We start from the raw sequence: 21,811 nt of genomic DNA, 5'->3' as shown, positions 1-21,811 counted from the left end.
TCTGCCCATATCTCTTTTCTCTGTTTCTCCAATCTCCAACTCAGGGGAGGGCCAAAGTGTAGGGTCCAGATTCAAGATAAAGGACATGAGAAACTGAGATTACAGCTACAAGATACAGGACTGGAACAACTGGAATTAGGAATCAGGTGAAATATCAACTTCTTTTCATAACTTTTGAACCAAAAATTAGGGATTTTTTTTAATTATATGTTTACATATGCATGTTTTTAGTAAGAGAAGGTTCAATTATTCTTCTATTTCATGCTATTTGAATCAAAGTCCCTAAACCGCATTAGAAATCACACCAAACCATAATAAAATGGTGTGATTCCATTTTCTTAGAGGTGTGAGTCCTCCTAATGATTGGTATGACTTCAGTCTGGAATTAGAGTTCTAAGGTAAGTGCCAAAGACTGTAATTCAAGGCTGTGAGTCTCTGCCCTTTACTCTCTTTCCCAAAAATCCTACTATGTTTCCAGCTTTTCTCGGGTTGCATACTTGGTCTTTTGACTGTGCTGCATTAGGTTTTGAGCTTAATGTCTGAGAATTGTTGATTCACATTGAGACCATAGAAAAATAAAAAATTCAAATAAATTTGTTAAGGTGGAATTTTTCAATGAAAATCTCTTGGGGTTTTTATGATGATGGATTATATGTATCAATTTAATTAAAGGCATTCTGAGCAAGTTTTCCACAAAAGGATGAAAATTTTCTTTCAAAACGAAGCTGCCAAAATTTTGGAAAATAGGGGTTTAGATGGTTCCTTAAGATGAAATTTGATAGGACCAGAGCTCATAGAAACTTATGGGGGACAACATGAAGAATGTACCTAGATCAATTTGCTTGTCTCTCGAGACTACTTTATTTATCAACATAATCCTTCAAATATGAAATCTCAATTTCAATGAATAGAAGCTATAAGTACATGGTGTTAACCATTGCAAAACCTACGATGGAGATCAATGCACAGAAATTCAGTACGTAGAACATAGGTGCGATTGTGTGTCTGAGAACCAGGATCACAAATCCACATCTTCCAAAACTCAGTGTGCAGAAATACCAAAGTCTGATGTTGCTTACAATATCGCATGCACTTCCCCTTCTAGTGGTAGTAGTCACTCTAAGCACACTTGCGAAAGACATCATTGCAATGACAGCAATAAGGATGCCACATCGCATGTGTCAAATCGTAGAAATTGCAGCAGTAGGTTTAGATTCATAATCGCAGCAGAGGTTATGTGCCATTCTGATCACCCCGCTAGCTGATCCGACATCGCAAAGGTCCACTAGGGTGATGCCAAATACGATTGTAGCATCGTGACACTACAACACCCTGGAATTGCGCCACTTGCGATGCCACTCTCAAATACCTAGGCACTTCCATGAGAGGGATCACGCCATGTGATGATGGGCAAGATACGAACGTGCCCACATGCGGACTCTGAGGAGAGGGAATTCCCAATCGCACGGACACGTGGCGAGACCAGAATTTCTTAATCAATACCTAATAAATTGTAACCACCTTCCCACAATGGGAAAGTTTCCTTTGTCTTGCTTTCCTCTTAGACCCTGGCCTTTTGTTTATATAAGTAGGTGAAGCTCAAAGCCTTCCAGAGGGAGGACCCTTTTGGACTCTCACATAAGTCCCACCATTCTGCAACCCTGACCCTGAATTTTCTGCAACCTCTTTCCCCCCTTCTTCCCTCATCAGCTGCCATTCTCTCCAAACTTTCGGAACATGAACATCAGTGTCGAGTTCACGGGATCAACAGGAACTTCTGTTAGTGGTGTTAGTGAAGGGGTATTTCGGTCTTTGTACTTGTTGAGAATGTTGGTGTGTACTGTTATGTTAGTTCGAGTGCCTCTTACTTAAAGAAGGGCACTTAAGTCTTTTCCAATAAGTTAATAATATAATAACAGGTCTGGTCGAATCTAGGGATAACTTTTTCTCTAATTCGAATCAGCCTTTTTCTCTTTCCTCTCTTTTCTCTCTTCTTCTTTCCTCTCCTACTTGCTGTTTACTTTACTTTACAGTCAACGAACAAGACAGAATTCTAGGGCAGGTCAAACTTCAACATGGTATCAGAGCAAGGTTCAACAAATCAGACTTGCTAGAATTCTGTCTTCTACGCATTCGAATTAGGGTTTCTCTTGGGTTTCTCAGCTGTGAGTTGGAGACTGGGAAAAGGGCTGAAAAGGAATGATCGACCTCTTCCCTAGGAGGTTCCTATTGCCTCCGATTGTGTCATTGGTGATTGGTTGTTGTGGTTTCTAAGCCCTAGTTAGGGCTGGTACGTGTGGTGCAGTGGTGTCTCAGCCCTTCGTGTGGTTGGCCTTCAGGCGATGAGGTAAAGTTTTTTTTATGCATATTTTCTGTTATGGAATACATGAGAGGTGTAGTACAGTTCGCATGATGGGTTTTCAGATTGCAGTATGCTAGGGTTTATGCTAGGGTTTATTCTGGTTTGTGTGTGATTCGAAGGGCAATAGTGTCTACTTAATGGTGAAACTTCCTGTAGCTGTGGATTAGGGTTTGTGGTGTTACAAGTGTGGTTTTCAGCATTTGATATCGCTGAAATCAGTGTGTAGACTTCGGTGAGTAGGGGTTGTGGTTTGCAGTTTTCAGCATTTAATACTGCTGAAATCAGTGTGCAGATTTCGGTGAGTAGGGTTTGTGGTGTTGTAGTTCTCAGCATTTATTACTGTTGAAATTAGTGTGCAGATTTCGGTGAAGTGTCTGTGTGTAGTGTGCAGTGTGTAGTGCTCATAATTCAGTTCTCAGAATTCAGTGATAAGGGAGTTCGGCAATGGCAGATAATAGTGATAGTAAACCTAGTGTCATGATATCTACTGACTACCTAAATGTCCAAATGACCTCCATTAAACTGAATGGAGAGAATTATGTCCCTTGGGCCAAGTCTGTAGAGGTTTTTCTGAAGGTGAAGAAGAAAGTGAAGCATATAAGAGAGGAGAAACACCCCGCTAATTCCAGGAGTATGAAGACTGGGAACAGGAAGATGCACAGATCATTACATGGTTGTGGAACAGTATGGAACCCAAAATCAGTGTGAACTTCATGTTTCTTGACAAAGCCAAAGAGGTGTGGGATCATGCTAAGAAATTGTATTTAGGTTAGGATAATACCACTAGGGTATATCAACTGTATCAGGAATACTTCAATCTGCAACAGGGAAATCAGAGCCTTGAGGAGTACTATGCCAGTGTGAGGAATATCCGTAATGAGTTAAATGTCTATCATCCTCACTTCTGATGTCAAAGTTCAACAGCAACAGCGAGAGTAGCTTGATGTGACACGGTTTCTGGTGGGGCTAAAATCTGAGTATGAACCAGTACGAGCCCAGATACTAGGGGGATCTGCTCTTCCATCTTTAGAGGAGGTGTTTGCTCGTCTTCGGAGGGCTTCCATTGGATCTATGGATTCTAATGTCTCCGATAAATCACCATTTGTAGTGTCTAGAGGTTGAGGTGGCAGAAGTGGGGCTCGAGGAGCCCAGCCTAGCAGGAGTGGTAGTGGTGGATTTTCACATATCCGTGGTGGTGGTCGTACTGGGGGCAGAGATTCAGGGGGAGCTCGTGGTAGAGGATGTGGCTCGGGTCCACGGAAGTGTACTCATTGTGGTTTGGATGGACATACCATTAACTACTGCTATGACTTACATGGTCCTCCCTCGACGTGGGCCAACCATGCCAGGACTAGTGACACCAGTTTCAGCTCTAGACAAGAGAACCGGTCAGCTGACCCGATGCCTTCTACTCCCTCAGATGGTCCAAGCAAGGAGATGGTGAGTGTTCCTCGGGATGAGTATGAGAGGTTTGTTCAGTCCAAGTCGCAGCAGAACACAGCTTCATTTGCACACTCAGGTATGGCTTGTTTGGCATCCACACCCAACCCCTGGATTATTGACTCCGGAGCCTCCGATCACATGACGGGAACTCTAGGTGTGTTTTCATCTCTCACTCATTGCTCAACATCACAATTTATTACCCTTATTAATGGCTCCACATCATCTATCTGTGGTGTTGGTAATGATGACCTAGACCCTGTATCCCTATCCTCTGTTTTATATGTACCTAAGCTTCCATTTAATCTTATGTCTGTTAGTAAGCTGACCAAGTCCCTTAACTGCTCCATCACATTTTACCCTTCTATGTGTGTTTTTCAGGATCTCAAGACGGGGATGAAGATTGGTGGAGGGCATGAAGCTGGTGGACTGTATTATCTTGATGATGGTGGACGAACGTCAACGGCCCTTCAATCATCTATTTCTCCTCTCCAGTGGCATTGTAGATTTGGTCATCCTTCACTGAAAGTGTTGCAGTCCTTAGTCCATTCATTGAGTTAACTTTCTGTTTTAGATTGTGAGTCGTGTCAATTTGGAAAACACCATCGTGTTCCCTTTCGTTCTAGGGTCGATAACCGTGTGTCGAGTCTTTTTTCTTTAATTCATTCAGATGTTTGGGGTCCTTATAAAGTGATGTCATATAATGGATACCGATATTTTGTTATTTTTGTTGATGTGTTCAAGAATGACGTGGCTCTATTTAATGAAATAAAGAAGTGAATTATTTGTCATCTTCCAGAAATTTTATGCTGAGATCCGCAATCAATTTGGCGTTCACATCAAAATTTTCCGTTCTGATAATGGTCGTGAATCCTTGTCTTCATCTTTTCAAGAATACTTGGACCAACATGGCATTATACACCAAACTTCATGTACCTACACTCCGCAACAAAATGGGGTGGCTGAGAGAAAGAACCGCCATCTTATAGAAACGGAACGCTCCCTCATGCACCACATGAATGTTCCCAAAACCTTTTGGAGCGATGCAGTGCTCACCTCTTGCTTCTTAATTAATCGGATGCCCACGTCTATCCTTGATGGTCATTCTCCTTTTAGTGTCTTATTCCTCAACATGTCTCCGTTTCCGCTTTCTCCTCGGGTATTTGGGTGTGTCTGCTTCGTTCATAATCTGGATCCTGGGACTGACAAATTAAATGCACATTCCCTGAAGCGTATCTTCCTTGGCTATTCTCGAACTCAGAAAGGGTACAAGTGTTATCATCCCAGTTCTTGTCGTTCCTTGGTATGTGTTGATGTTACATTCTTCGAGTCTACTCCGTTCTTCGTGGAGTCCGGTGCTGCTGCTTCCTCCTCATCACCACCTCCTCTTCCTCTTCCTATGGCTGATCCACCTCCTCTGGTTCCAGTCATGCCTACGTCCTTGCCTCCGGTGCCACCGTCGGTTGACCGTCCACCCATCCATCACGTGTATACACATCGCCAGCGTGTACCGACTGCAGCTCCTCCAGCTTAATCACCGTCGACAGATCCAGCTCCAGCTCCAACACCAGCCTCCGACCTAGATCTTCCTAATGCCTTCTGGAAAGGTAAATGTACTTGCACCCTTCACCAGTTCATCTCTTTGTTATCTTCCGTAGTTGTTCCTAAGGATGTCCAGGAAGCCCTTACCTCTCCAGAGTGGTGTCGTGCTATGGAAGAAGAGCTCTCTGCTTTGCATCATAATCACACTTGGGATTTCACCGTTCTTCCTCCTCGGAAGCAGGTTGTCGGTTGTAAGTGGGTGTATAGTGTTAAGTATTTGCCCGATGGTCGTGTTGAGCGCCTGAAGGCGCGGCTGGTTGCCAAAGGGTACTCCCAAACCTATGGCATTGACTACACAGGGACATTCTCCCCGGTTGCTAAGATAGGGTCAATTCATGTCGTCATCTCCCTTGCAGCTATGTATGATTGGCCTCTCCATCAGCTAGATATCGAAAATGCCTTTTTGCATGGTAATTTACTCGAGGAGGTCTACATGGAGCAATCACCAAGGTTTGTTGCTCGGGGGGAGGATGGTAAAGTATATAGACTTAAGAAGGCTATTTATGGACTTAAACAGTCCCCTCGAGCATGGTTTGGTAGGTTCAGTGAGGTGGTCAAGAAGTTTGGTATAAAACAGTGCCAAGTTGATCACTCTGTCTTCAGTTTTGACTCTTCAGCAGGCAAAATAATATTGGTGGTGTATGTGGATGATATCGTTGTGACTGGGAATGATAAAATGGGCATTGACAGATTACAGGAACACTTTCAGACAAAGGACCTTGGCAAGTTTAAATACTTTTTGGGCATAGAGGTAGCAAGATCTAAGCATGGCATTAATTTGTGCCATAGGAAATATGTGCTTGATTTACTGGAAGAAACAGGGTTGTTGGGTACTAAACCGGTTGAGACACTTATGGAAACAAATACGAGGCTGAGCAGTGATATAGGTGAAGTTTTTGAAGACCCTAGTAGATACCGACGACTTGTAGGCAAACTAAACTATCTAACCATTACTCGGCCAGATATTTCATTTGCGGTTAGTGTGGTGAGTCAGTTCATGCAGAAACCTTTGGTCCCACATTGGAATGCAGTGCTAAGGATTGTGAGGTATCTGAAAGGAGCTCCTAGTCGTGGTTTGCTGTACAGGAGTGGTGGAAAACTAGTAGTAGAAGGATACACCGATGCTGATATAGGACTATGGCACATACTGCTTGTGAATCAGTGTGGCTGAGGAACCTTCTACAGGAGATAGGATATGACATCAGTACTCCAATGAAGCTCTATTGTGACAATCAGGCAGCGGTTCATATCTCTTCCAATCCGGTGTTTCATGAAAGAACCAAGCACATCGAAGTTGACTGTCATTTTGTGAGAGAGAAGGTGCTGAATGGGGTGATAAAAACTGCATATGTTAGTACGGGAAACCAATGGGCAGACTTGTTTACAAAAGGTTTGAGTCGGGGGAGAGTGGACTACATATGTAACAAGCTAGGATTATATGATATATACTCACCAACTTGAGGGGGAGTGTTAGTGGTGTTAGTGAAGGGGTATTTCGGTCCTTGTACTTGTTGAGAATGTTGATGTGTACTGTTATGTTAGTTCGAGTGCCTCTTACTTAAAGAAGGGCACTTAAGTCTTTTCCATTAAGTTAATAATATAATAACAGGTCTGGCCGAATCTAGGGATAACTTTTTCTCTAATTCGAACCAGCCTTTCTCTCTTTCCTCTCTTTTCTCTCTTCTTCTTTCCTCTCCTACTTGCTGTATACTTTACTTTACAGTCAACGAACAAGACAGAATTCTAGGGCAGGTCAAACTTCAACAACTTCCATTCAATCTCCAGCCAGCATAGAGATCACATTGAATCAGCTCTGACTGTGGAAAAAGAAGAGTCTAGGATTGGTTTCACCATTGGCATTAATGGAATTTCTGATATAATAGCCACAACTTGCAACTCTTGAATTAGTTGAAGTTGAACTTCTGAAACACACTCATATTATATACCTTGCAACTTACCTTCTTCAACTTGCTCCACTATTATATCTTAAAGCATTAACTTCAAGTTGTTCATCAATTTTAAGACTTTTCTCAATAATTTCGACTAGCTCTTGTCCTTAATTTCTTAAGTTTCAGTGTCTATAATTTTGGTAGATTGGAATTCTAGTTGAACTATATTGCCATGGCTTCTATATTCGTCATTGTTATCTTCATTAGCAACTTCTTTTACTTCATTCCGAATTTGAACGTCAGGATAAGCATTTTGAAAATGTAGAGACTCATTTACTCTTATCTTCAACTTTAAATCTTCTTCTCAATGGGCTTAAAATTCCTTGTGGCAGCCTACTTTTGTTTCTGCATCTTAAGATCCAAGTCAAAAGCACTGTTTTTGGGTTCTATTGGTTTTGGGGATTCTACAAGGCCTGAACCTTTTGCCATGTTGTTTGGAGTACAAAAGCAAAAAATATGAACTTTGATAGGAAGATTATGGAAGGTGATTCTCATGTGGTAGTTGGTTGGATAAGGGATAAGGAAAAGACAGTTTGGGATCATAGTGAGGTGTTAAAAAAGAATAAATTGTTGGCACAATATATGCTGATAAGAATACAGTGGGTACCAAGAGCCTTAAAGGGGTTGGCTGACAAGTCAGCTAAGCCGTAAATAGGGAACATATGTTTTGGTCACAGTTGTAATTATTTGTATTGGGGAGAGGTAGGACATTCTACCTCTCCTTGGGAGACTGTAGTGTATCTTCCCCACCATAATTTAGCATAAACAATTAGTTTCACTTATGCAAATTTAATCTTTTTATCAGTTTCTTTGACAGTAACATCAATTTAATTTGTTCTTATACCATACTACCAAAACAGCTGGATAGCAGTGAAAAGAGTACATAGCCAGCCAAAACTGGAAAAAGCAAAAAATAAGACACTACATGGAACCTATTCACAGCCATAGAATTCACCATACGAGGGTTTCCCTGTTCTGATTTTTGCTAAATCATCAGCCAGAGCAATTGCAATAACCCATTGTAGTGAGCTGTTCAGAGAATGTCCTAATGTCTGTGCAATCTGACTAAAGGAATATTTATCCAAATTCCAAGGCTTTTTCCCCTTCTGATTTCATCCAAGAAATTACTACTTTGAAGTCCTCTTCAACAACAATATTTCTTCAATTGGCAAGGAAAAACGGAACAGGTATTGTTGTTTTCATCCCTTACCACCCCACCTATCCCTGAATCACCCGGGTTGCCCAAGCTGCAACCTTCAAAATGAAATTTAATTCTTCCATGTTCAGCTGTTTCCCATTCCACTTCTCTTTTCTGGTTCCTGACTTGAAATGCAGCCACAGATACAATACTTGTGGGTCATCCTCTCCTCTGGAATTTAGCATTTCCCTTTTCCTTATAAGATTCTTGGTAATACACCCCTATCGTCAACATTATTGGATCTGTTTCTTCCACCATCTTCTCAAACAATTGGTATGGTTTAAAAAATCAGTTTTATGGGTATGAAATTGACAATAACTACACTTATAGATCTAGAAACAACAATAATTGCATCAAAAAGTGATTGATCCTACAAGCATAAATTCATTGATGATTTTGAAGTAGAGCTGGAAAGCCCCCATGTTTGTCAAACTATAATCATTACGAAAAACACCGAGTAGTTGGTGGATTGGCATCATAAAACAAGCTATTTAACAATGGAATAACCAGTAAGACTTTGTTTCACACACACACAGCTACAAGTATAAAACTCAAATCACAATTATTACTCATACTCCAACTTAAAATGCAACTCCCATAGTACTTAATTAATGACTCCGAAATGTTAACCACAACTATTAAAAGTGCAACTCAAACTACAAGCCAAATCCCATGTATGATGCATAAAAGATAGCAATACACTTGCTGGTGCAAAATCCAAAAATACCTAAAAATTTCATAAAATTCCATATGTAACCACTTGGATCCTGAATTAGTGGATCAGAAACTGATTCACCAAAGTGGTCTGAAAAATTCAATTCAACATCATATGCTCGAGAGTAGATGAAGTTAATGGCTTCCGGTCCATTGTGAAATTTTTAGGAAATTCAGTTTTGTATTATTTGGTCATTTTATGCAATGATATTTTTCAGAGGTGGGTTCCTGTCAAATTTCAGGTCCACCCCAAGGTTTTTGAACCACTTGTCCTCCAATAAAAGGTGTTTCTATCATCATGGTACAAGATCCTTGCCTGAAGGATTAGACATGGACGCATATGTTATTTTATTTTTCTTCTTTCTTTTTCTACTATTATCTGCCTGTCCCCTCCCATCTGTACTTGTGTATAAAACTTATTTTTCCCCTTGTCATCCAGGGTCATAATATCTGCAGACATTATAAACGCCACGGGAACTGTGGGTTTGGGCCAGACTGCAAATTTCACCACCCAGTAAATTGCAACTCTCAAGCTTCATGAATTGTGTGGTGTCCCCTCCAAGTTATCCCCATCTTTGGCATGAGATTGGAGGGTGGGTATGGTGGAATGTGGAAATGGTGGCCCCAGGTGAGTAATCAGCAATGAGCTTGATTGTATTCGTTCTGCATTCCATTTCTGGAAGGTATGGTCCTCTGTCTAGAAAAACAAGGTGGCCTCTGATAAGAACTGTAGAATGTGGAAATGGTAGCAAAGCTCTTAACTAACAGTCTGCATGAGATTTTTGTTTTCTATCAAAGAACATAACAAATAGAATAAAATGATGTGCAATTTCTTTTTTTTTTTTATTTGGAAGGCAGTTTCTTGTTGCCTTGGTTTCTGTAGGCTGAGGACATATGTGTGTGTGTGCTTTGTTTTTGTTTTAAATAGATACTAGTCAGCACGGGCTTTATTTACAAGCAAAATTGAGGATGAAGCTCTATGAAATTTCCAATTAAATGGTACCCATCTAAGTCCAATTCAAGCATTTCTTTTAATTATATCTAGTTTATCCAATCACAATCTAAGTCGCTCTTTAGTGAGAGTGGTCAATTTCCTATTCTCTACATAAATTTGTATTTTTTTCTTAAATTTTATTTTTTTTATTTTTTTCAAAAATAAATTTTTAATTAATTTTTATTGATTTATTGTAATTTTTATTATTTTTAAGTTAAATTATAAAAAACATCCAAATAACAGTAAACCACCTTTGTGTTTTGACCCTAACAATGGCCTCTCGTAGTTTTGAAAAAAAAGTGCAAATACCTCATTTGCCCCAGCTTTTCAATAACAAAGACTTGCCAAAATACCCGTATCATTGTTAATGTATTAAGTTTCAACTTTATCCTTTACTGGTTTATTTTGTTAGACAACCTTCAAATAACAATTCTCCTTATTCTTCTTGGACAAAGTAAGTAAAAAGGATGAAGTGAAATAAAATTAATGCATTACATCAACAATTTTTTTTGGAATGATGATTAAAGGAAGGTATTTACACATTTTTTCAAAACAATAGAGGAGATTTTTGTTAAGGTTAAAACACTAGGAAGTTTCATAGGATTGTTAGAAAACCTGACTTTTTTATTTTTTCTTATTTTTAAATGGAACTTAAAATAATTAAATTATATTTCAAATTGATATTCTATATTAATTTTTGAAATTAGTAAAAATTAAATTTAAACAAATATATTAAGTTTTAATTTTTTTATAGAACTCAAGTTAGTTTTAAATTAGTAAAAATTGTTTATAAAACTAATAACTTTTAGATAATTGTGTATTAGTTTTACATATTAATTTTAATTTGATATTAGTTTTTTATTTATCTTATTCCTTTTATTAATTAATTATTTTATTTTATTTAAGTAACTTACTAAATTATTTTGTTAGATTAATTAAATTGTATTATTTTCAAATGGAATATGAATGGATTATAATTTTAAGTGGAGGTAGATTATTTTGTGTAATAAATTATCATTGAAAGTCTTAATTTCAATATAATTAATCTTTTCTAATAATTACAATTTAATGTAAATATATCTAATATATATTTAAAGTTAATGAATTTAATGGAGCAATAGAGATGAGAGAGAATTAGTGGCATTAGTTACTGAAGGAGAGTGTTAAAGGCATGATTAATGAGAGTTTATTAAAAGAGTTGATGGAAAAGTGGAGAGAGAAAGAGAGAGAATTAATGGTAGGTTAATGAGGAGTGTTTAAAATCTTAAAAGTGATTGGTAAATACTTCAGTTATTTTATTCAATTTTAAAATTAAAAAAATTAAAAGAACCAGAAAAAATATAAGGGACTTTGAGAGAACCAAAAAGCAGGAAAGTGCCCCATTGGCACATTCCATTTTAATATAATAGATAAGTGTAAGTTATACATTTATATATCTACAATAACTACACTTATGAGTAAAGTAGAACCGCCCAACAAAGTTTGGACCTTCTGACCACTATACATTCATCCAGTTGCATATTGGGAACATTTCGTGGGCTGATATTCCTGATGTAGGGCTGAATGAACTGGCCAACAATATAATGTGGTCAGCAGATTCGGACTATTATCCTCAAGCGTCTGGATTGGTAGAGAAATTTTGTTGGGCTAATCTATTTTACCTCCAGTCCAATCCTGCTGGGATAATGTCTGGTTCTTTGAGTTGGGACAGGGCTTTTTTTTTTGGCAAGATAAATTAATTATATTATAATAACGAAACATTTACAAAGTTTTTTACATCCAGGATTTCATAAAGCAAAAGGAAGTGATCCTGTCCGGTAGATTTTGCTAATTGCACTACCTTGTGGGCCGGCCGGGAGATTGTAGCTTCTATTTAGAAAACAAAAGGAAATAGAGGAAAATTTCGAGCCAAGTCTTTTGGTTTGAAAGAAAAGAGAGTGGACTGCTGGTTCAATGCTTGGATCACTTCCTGAGAGTCCGAACATACTATAAGATCTGGGGGCCAAAAAAGTGACATTCTGAAGTGCCTGTAAAATCGCAAATAATTCAGCAGCGTTAATCGAAGAAACAGAATCCGCAAATACCTATACAATCAAAGTTGGGATTGGAGGTGTAAATCTGGCCGTGCCAACTACGGCCCGACATGGCATGACATAATGGCATGTGGGTTGTGTCAGGCCCAGCATGATGGTTCGTGTTGTGTTGGGCCTGGGGTTTGAAGTCCACGGGCCAGCACGGCATGGCTCACGGACCCATAGCAGGTTACGCTCGGCCTGCCCGAGAACTAGTGTTGGGGACTCTCCCTCCCTCCCCCTTGCTAGTTTCAGCATTGTAGGGGTTATTTACAGAAATACCCCCCCAATAGCTATATAGGAGGTATTTATGTATTTTGGTTATTAGGGGAGAAGAAATGATACAAATGCCCCCAACAATTATATAACAGCTAGTTTAGGGGGACATTTTTTCAATTCCTATAAATATAACCCTATCCTCCACCATTCTCATTACACCAATTCAATAATTCTCTTAATCTCTTCTCTAGTTCTCATACTTTCTCAAGTTTCAATCTCCCAATCTCTTAAATTCCCAATTTCTCATACATTTTCTGCACTCTGATTGGTTGATTCTTCAATTCTCAACTTTATTGAAGTTTCAACAAGAAAAATGCTTGTTCAACCGGCTTAAGTATCTCAAGTTAGCAATTTGGGAGCCTTGGATTCTTGGAGTTGAAAGGTTTCAACATTGAAATCAATTTGGGATTCCGAATCAGTAATCCGGGTAAGTCTAATTAAATTAATTTTTATTTTTTTAGAATTTAAAAAAAAAAATGATCGGCTCCTCCTGAAACCAATTCCCCAACATGTTCAATGTCGATGATATTCAGTCACATCATGATAGTGTTAGCACCGATATGGATGCTATTGATATTGATGAAACTTCCACTCCTAGTATAAATACTAAGGGAAAGAAAAAGAGGGCCTCTTGAGGGGAAGGGAAAAAGAGTTGTTTGTCAAAAATGTAGGAAAGACTTTGGCTATTGCAATAAGGGTGGTATTGGCCATTTGACCAGACATTTGAGCACCCATGAGAATGAAGAAAAAGAAGAAGAAGAAGGGAGAGAAACAACACAAACACAAATTGGGCATAGAGGGGGTGGTACATTTAAATATTCTCAAGAAAAAATGGTGCAAGAATTAGCAAAATATATTGTACATGTTGAACAACCATTTTTGTTAGTTGAAGATACTAAACTTGAAAAATGGTTACGTAATTATGTAAATCCACAATATAAAAAGTTTATAGGAATACTATTAGATCAGATGCTTTAAAAAATTTTTATTCATATAAACAAAATTTAATTTATATGTTATCAAATCTTAATTCTAAAGTTGCAATTACTTCTGATGTTTGGACTTCTAAATTTAGCATAAGTTGTATTTGTGTTACTAGCCATTTTATTGATGAAAATTGGTTTTTAAATGAAAGAATTTTAAGTTTTACTAGGCTTGACACTAGCCCAGTTATTGTTGCAAGAATTTTAAATACTTTACATGCTTATGGAATTGAGAATAAACTATTTTCTATTAGTTTTGATAATGGTAGTAATAATGATTTAGTAATAAATATTTTAAAGTCCCAATTAAAACCATGTTTAAATGGTAAACTATTTCATATCAGATGTGCATGTCAAATCTTAAAGTTATGTATTCCGAATGCTTTAAATATTATTTCTATATATATATATTAAAAGTTCTGGAGCAAGAAAACAAAAATTTAAATATTTATCTCAAAATTATGGTTTAAAATATAAACATTTTATATTAAATATTAAACATAGATGGAATTCTACCTATGTTATGTTAGAAAATTATATTTCTCACAAACAAATTCTTAGTAATTTTTATAATGCAAAAATACCTAATGATATTATATTTGAGGAAGACTAGGAAATGACAATTTGTATAAGAGATTTTTTAAAACATTTTTATGATGCAACTAATGAAATATCAGGTATTTATTATGCAACTAGTTGTAATTTACCTTATCAATTAATAGTGATTAGTGATTGTTTTGCAAAATATAGAAATAATCCACAATTTAAAAGTATTGTTGAAATAATGGAAAATAAATTTAAAAAAATATTAGAAGAACATTTCAACTATTTATTGCTTAGCTACAATATTAGATCCTAGGATTAGGAAAGATGGTTTAGATATTTCACTTGAAACATATTGTGAAAATATGAATATTGAAATTGGAAATAAAAAAGAAGAAATTAATACTTTATTATTTGAAATGTACAATTTATATGAATCTGAAGTAATAGGAAATAATTCTACAAGTTGTACAGCTGCATCTTCTACTACTGAACTTGAGCCTAGTAGTAGAAGAGAACACCAAGTTGTATAGCAAGCATAACCACAGACTCATCCTTCTTAAGTAATTCCTCGGCCTTCTGCAACATATTGCTGAGTTTCTGTATGCTAACATTCAGCTTATTCATATTATAGTTCATTGTGAACACATTGAAGGAATAGGTCAAAGAATTCAAGATGGCATCCACTTGCATGCTAAGATCTAGCCCGGATCCAAGGGCTTCGAGTTCGTTAATGTAGCCCATCATCCAAAGACAATGGTCATGAACTTTCTGCCCTTTGGACATCTGCGCGGTCATGAACAGTTTCAAGACATTTTGTCGAGTAGAACGGTTCTGCTCTTCGTACATTGTCTTCAGACTATCCAATATGTCTTTGGCTAGTTTGATTTGATCGAACTGCCTCTATATTGAGTTGTCTAGTGAAGCAATGACATAGCAGTGGGGTAGGGAGTTCTTATCCTCCCAATCTTGGTACTCCCTCCTATGGGCCTCAGAAGCCCTATCACCCGGACGCTCCAGGGTAGGATTTTTCACTACCTTATCTAACTTTTCGGAAGTTAGGACCAGCATAAGATTTCTATACCAGTCGGCATAGTTTGGGCCCTTCAGCTTGTTATCGTCTAGAAGCTTTGCAAATTGACCGTTTGCCATTTTCTAATAAAATAGCAAAAACGTTAGTCCAAAACCTTAGTTTGATTCATGTTAACCTACATAGATATGGTTTTTAATCCATGTTCTATTTATCATTTGTTCATCTGTGAGATTTTCCTCCTTTCTCAATGACGAAGATAGCGAAATATCTCTGGAAATGTGGGAAATCACATAGGGAGCGTGAAGCCAACTGTTTCAACTGCAAAACCCCACCACCTTTCTGTGACAGATCATATCCACTCATCCTATGAGTTTCCCTTTGGCCTCTGTCAGACAAGGTTCAGAGTCGTTTTCAGGTAAACATTTTTATCCAGTGAGTGTTCACCCATTATATTCAGGTTACGCCAAGGTACCGTGAGAGAGTTCCCATTTTTTGGTAAAGCCTCTCCCACATCGGTCTATGACGCCCCTATCATCTTATGAAACACTCTGACATATCCAACAGCAAATGGATAGCCAAATTTTATGGTGCATTTCCTCATTACTGAATGACCCATCATTGTGCTAATGATGGAAGGCCTTTAGAGAGTCCATCATATGGATCTCCCTATCTCATGCACTCATATTTGCTAGAGGGAACAAAATTACGCCCTATTTCTAATTTAGGTCAAACCAGAGTGGCTCCCACTGACTTTTATAAAGTCAGATTTCTGGTGGGCCTTAATCAGCTAGGGTTTCTGCACGCATCCCTTTTCAGGGCAGTGGGGCCCACCAAGTAAGGAGGGGGTCATCCAATGACCTTAAGGGACGCCATGGCAATGATGTGCATCCAGTCATGGTGTGCGCAAGAGCCACTAACGAGTTATCATGGGCCAAGTCCTTATGGCCCATAGTCGCAGCACATCAAACATCCAAACATCACATGTAAAGGAAGAATTGATCCAATCAATTAACTGCTGTAAAGCCCATTAAACAGCCCATTTAAAATGCATAACATTAACAATTAATGTCTACTAGGTAAATGGGCTGAATCGCAGTTAGCAATTTGGCCCATACAACTCTTCTCACAAGAGTGGGCTTTTGCAGTTTTAACCTTTTAAAATTGGGCTTTACAGGTGGGCCGAATTAATCCCTGTAATTGAACATCAGATTTGGAACTGCAAGAGGGAGAAAATGGATTGAAAACAGTCCCTTTCAAACCCTAGATTCGGTCCAAACAATTTTGATCCAATTTATTCCGAAATTATCCAAAATTGATTTTCAATTCAAGAATTAATTCATTAATGATCTGAAATTAATAAGATTGAATTAAACAATCACAAAGCGATTATGGATTGTTCGCACCACCTGCAAAATAGAAGTTAATCACTAGGGTTGCAATTTCACAAACTGCAAATCGCAGAAAGCGATCTCTTCATCTGCAAATCTCCAGTGCCGCCTTCTTCTTCCTTCTTTTTCAATCAAGAAAATAAAAAAAAATACAGAAATCCTATTTCTATTAATTACATTCTTGATCAAATCCTATACATTCAGTCTAGAAAATAAAAAAAAAATTATTTACAAACCGAATTGAATAAAATAAATAAAGAAAAGGAAAAAGGGTGCACAGACCATCTACGCCAAATCTGCACTGCGATCTCCAGGTTCGAACAGTCCATTAAATCAAAATAAATAAAGAGCAGTTCTAAATAAATCTTGGATTTAACAGAAATTAATTTCAGATCAATCGCCCTTAACAAGAAACAGTTTCTTGAAAAAAAAAAGAAAGAAAGTAATCTGCGCAAATCTTGGTAGAACAATTTCTGTCCATTTGCGCAGGTTCAGATCTGATTTGCTTTTGGTTCAAGATTCGAACCTGTGGCTCTGATACCACTGAAAGAATGGTAGGATCCATCTAATGGACGCCATAAAGATTGCGAAATGGGTGGGAGAATTTCAAAAATGTTCCTACCTTCTTCCAACTAGGAATTGCATTCCCTAATTTAAGAATACAATATTCAAGGATCCTACTTGAACCATAATCGAACCAGATCTAAACCAAAGACAAGGGAGGGACTATACCTGATCCAGAGATGCAGTATCTCCCAAAGTTGGTGTTCACCCCCAAAGGAGAAACCAAGATCTACTCCTGCTGAAGATGACACAGCAACTGTGGAACAGAACCAGCAAGGTGCGTCCTACACACCGAATCCTTCTCCAGAACCCTCTTGAAACTTTGAGCACCAAATATCTCCAGTCTCCTTTTGCAAATTGATATCAAGAACTGATTTCTTGATTTCTTTCTTCTTCAAAGATCGAATCTTGTTAGAAAGAATGGCGGCGACTGGAGGAGAACTCCTGAGACGAAGATGGCTGAACTGCTTCTCTTCTCTCTGGAGTGAGTATGAGATCTAATCTCTATTCACAGAATATTTTCTGCACACAACCCTCTGTTCAAAATCTGATGATGTTCTCTCTTAGGGTTTCTCCTCTTTTCTTCTTGATTAAGAAACCTCCCAAATCTAATTAGAGTTATCCCACTCCAAATCAGTATTTGGATAGGGGATAATCTTAATCCTATCTGCAGATTAGGTTAGCTTACTCCTGATCTTATCAGGAGGTTACTAGATTCAAATCTGATTTGAATTTGGTCTCCCAAAGTGGATTAGGTTAAAGGCCCAATCCTTCTGCTAACCTTAATCCCAGATCCGCCCCATTAGTGGGTGATTATATCAGCCCAGTTCGAAATGGGCTTTTGGCCCATTAAGTGTTCAGTGCTTAATTAGTTTCCAATCTACTGCCCAGTTGGGATTCTGTGTACGACGTGGGACCCAAGCATTGATCTACACACCAGTCACATGGGTTCAGCCCAGCCTTTATTACAAGGCCTGGCCGAATTCACTGAGAAATCTCAATGAACCCCTGAGCCCATTACATGGACCCTATGGGCGCAACACTTACATTAAGTGGTTTCTGGGCCAAGCCATCTTATAAAAACCCAGGGACTGTGGGCAGGTGTAAGATTAGCCCATCAGGTATTATCCCAAAATGGTCTTACACTTAACCTCTCAGCCCATAATGATCAAGCACTACCTGATAAGAGATGACATCTCCCTCGGCTGCAAGGAACAGTGCTGCACTCTCCTTTCACATGGATCCTGGGAATTAAAACCATTTGCAAACATTTTAAAATCGTACATATATATATATATATATATATTAATTTTGCAAAAAATGAAATTCCAATGATTGAAATCAACTGCCGGCAGTTTGGTTTCCATCAGAGAGTGCATTCCCGATCATTACCTTTGTCCGACAAAGAGGCTGATCCTATCACTATGATCACCTACTCAAATGAATTCTCAGACTGCCCCAACATGCCCAGGTTTTGACCCCCGTTAAGGATCTCACTGATTGACATATCAAAGGCAACCCGATCCAACACCTAGTGAAGTATCATAATCGAGTCTAGGGGTCAGGTGTAACTTTCTAGTTTTGCCCATCTGTCTCCAAGGTCTAGGGCAATACTGGAAATCCGGTTCGGTTCAAGGATTCGAGTAATCCCATACTACATGTGCCTTGGGTCTCACCCTGGTGGCCGAGACAGGCCATCCCAACACTTGGTGGCACACCAGCATCAGGCTTGGCAAGATGAATCTCCCCAGACTCATCCAATTGCTGTGAACATTTAAAACTAACACAAGTCTCAATAAGTATCCAGTTTTAGAGTCTTACACAGAATTATACCAAACATGAATCAAACATGCACTATATTTATTTACACTAAATATCAAAAGTACATCAATTCAGATTGAAGCTAAGGGCATACAAAACTGTCCAACAGTACAGTTGCATCTTCTACTACTGAACTTGAGCCTAGTAATAGAAGAGAAAATATTTTTTATTTAATAAATAGAAGGCAGAAATTTACTACCTCAACAATAAGTTCATTTACTGAACTTAATTTTTATTTACAAGCAAATTTTTCTACTTTAGGTGAGGGAACAAATAATTTTGATATTTTAGCCTAGTAGAGTGAATATTCAAAAAAATTATCCATTTCTCGCCACTATGATACGTGATCTACTAACCCCTCCAGTACCTACAATTTCATTGGAGTCTTGTTTTAGTGTAGGTATTAGGACATAGTTGTCAAGGCAACTAGGCGAGGCTAAGTGACTATGGGACGCCCAAGCACCTAGGCACTGGAATGTATAAATATAAAATCAATAGATTTCAGCCATATAATCATATATATATATTAATGATAGGTTCAGCTGTTAAAAATTGAAGTGAGAAGTGAGAACAATGACTCAATCAGTGAAGGGAGGAGAGGAGTATAGGGCGGAGCCCCTATTTTTTCAAAAAAAAAAGCAAAAAAGTAATAATAATAAAAGATGATGATGAGTGGAGAAAGGGAGGACTGAGGAGTATAAGGGCAGAGCCCTTGTTTTTTGAAAAAAAATGAAAAAAAAAAGTGTCTGAGCTGAGAAGAGAGAACTCAAGACTGATTCAACTGAAATCTAGAAAAGAGAAGAAGAAGAAGAAGAAGAAGAAGAACTTACCTACTGAAGCTAAGGTGCGATGGAGTTGGCCTGGGGCTTGAAGCCTTCGGTTCTCTTCCTCTCCAATCGAACAAAAAAAAAAAAAAAAAACCCTGACATAAATAAAAAACAAGCTCTATACTTGGTCTTAATACTAAAATGATATCATGTAACCAAATTTATTTTAAAAGAATAAAACATCCAATAAAATATCAAAATATTAAATTAAAAAAAAATAGTTTTTAGATGAATGTAGGTGCCCACCTAGGCGCCCGCTTAAGTCTCTGGGCGAGCGCCTAATATGCAAAACTTATGGCGTTTGGGCGAGGTGACCATGAAAAACCGCCTAATCGCCTAGGTGTCGCCTTGACAACTATGTATTAGGGTGTTGGATAACAAGACAAGCTGTATAAATGATGAATGTATAAAGATGTACATCTTTTTTAAAGATTGGCCGGATGCTAAAGACAGATTACAAGATAAAAGGAGGGCATGACACTACACCCAATATTTCACCTGAAGCAGATAATGAAAGTCATGAAAAATAAGAGAAAATCAAAAAATGATGAAGTCAACATTTTTTGTGTACTCACTCAATAGTTGTATAGCATTTTTTTCAAATTATTGTAAATTTTGTTTTAATTTTATTTAATTTATTTGCTATTTTTTTAACAATGTAATTTTGTATTTTCAATTTGTAACTATATTGTATTTTTTATATTTTATTAATTTATTCTATTTTCCAATTTTCATATTTCATTCATCCAAGTATCCAACCATTGTATGCTTTGTAATTTGTATGATTCAAATTTAAATGAAATAAAATTCCTATTTTTCTTCCAATTTGTTATTCCATTCTTATTTGGTTAAGTATTTTTTTCATTTATTTGTTAGATTTCTCATTTCTTTTTTTATTTTCAAATAGTTCTCAAAGCCCAAAGAAAGTTAAATATTTTAGTTTTACACTTTTACTTAGTAATGAAATAAAAATATCAAAAAAAAACAAAAAAACAAAAAAAAAGGTAAAAAACCAATTTGGCCCAATTCAGCCCACGCCCAAGGCCCAGCTTGTGGCCCAGCCCGACATGGCCCAAGCCCACGGCACAACCTACAATCCGGTTTGACCCAAGCCCACAGCACGGCACAGCATGGCACAGGCCCACACAAGCTTGGGCCATGAGTTGTGTCAGCCCAACCCCCAAGTTATCATTGGGGGCGGCACAACCTATGGGCCGGTACAGCACGACCCACACTTTGCACAAGCCACCCGGAGGCTGTGCCCCGTTTTACACCTCCAGTTGGGACAGGGCTTTGTTGATTGAATCTGCTCAACTTATTTGGGAAGGCCATTCTACGTTCAATCAAAACCATAAAATATGAATCTAATGGAATCATTTGTTTTCCTCTTTTCTGCACATACCAAATGGAGACTTGATGTAAAATAGGCACAAAAGATACCCGAAAGTTTTTAATATTTTCTTACTTTTTTGGCTTTTTTTTCATTTGAGCAGTGTTTTTGAACCACTGTTGATCTAGACGGTCAGACCGTTTGGCCCAGGAACCGTCCAGGCAACCGATTCCATTTTTACATAAACCCAGAATCTGGTCAAAAATCATTGAAAAAATCAACTAAACGTTGATTCGGGCAGTTGAACCATTGAACCGTCAACCCGTTCAATGGTTTTTAACCATTTTTTTATTTTTAAAATTTTCCTATTAGAACGAACCATCCGTTCAAATCGGACGATCAGACCATTGACCCGGGGAAACAGGTGATCAAAACGGTTCCATTTCCGTATCGTCTTTTAAAACATTGCATTTGAGTCAAATCAACACCCGGTGGCAGCTTAAAAAAAACATTCAGAACCCAGCGGCCAAATTATATAGACAAGAGTCTTCGCCGTTATGCTATAATTTATGCAGACAAGAGTTTTTAACTTGTAAGAAGGTTATTATTATTATTATTATTATTATTATTATTATTATTATTATTTACCATTTCCCAGTATTTAGTCAACATATTGCACAGGCATGACGCTAACAGATGGCACAGGTGGAAT

At 37.8% G+C, this 21,811-nt stretch overlaps 1 protein-coding gene across 27 annotated transcripts in view; it reads left to right on the top strand.

The window, feature by feature from the left end:
- LOC148846413 (zinc finger CCCH domain-containing protein 65-like) overlaps positions 1–10,269 on the top strand; it is a 32,655-nt gene extending 22,386 nt beyond the window's left edge. For all 27 annotated transcript variants that reach the window (XM_088953696.1, XM_088953697.1, XM_088953695.1 and 24 more), the window contains one exon: positions 9,705–10,269. In XM_088953696.1, the coding sequence (XP_088809822.1) occupies positions 9,705–9,806 (102 nt within the window). In that variant the 3' untranslated portion in view covers positions 9,807–10,269. The remainder of the gene's footprint in view (positions 1–9,704) is intronic.
- The last annotated feature ends 11,542 nt before the right edge of the window (positions 10,270–21,811 follow it).

The sequence above is a fragment of the Nelumbo lutea genome, chromosome 7, assembly GCF_056320005.1.
Source record: "Nelumbo lutea isolate HS-2025 chromosome 7, American lotus-T2T, whole genome shotgun sequence".
In the NCBI taxonomy this organism is placed as follows: Eukaryota; Viridiplantae; Streptophyta; class Magnoliopsida; order Proteales; family Nelumbonaceae; genus Nelumbo; species Nelumbo lutea.
This window is presented reverse-complemented; position numbering and strand designations above follow the sequence as displayed.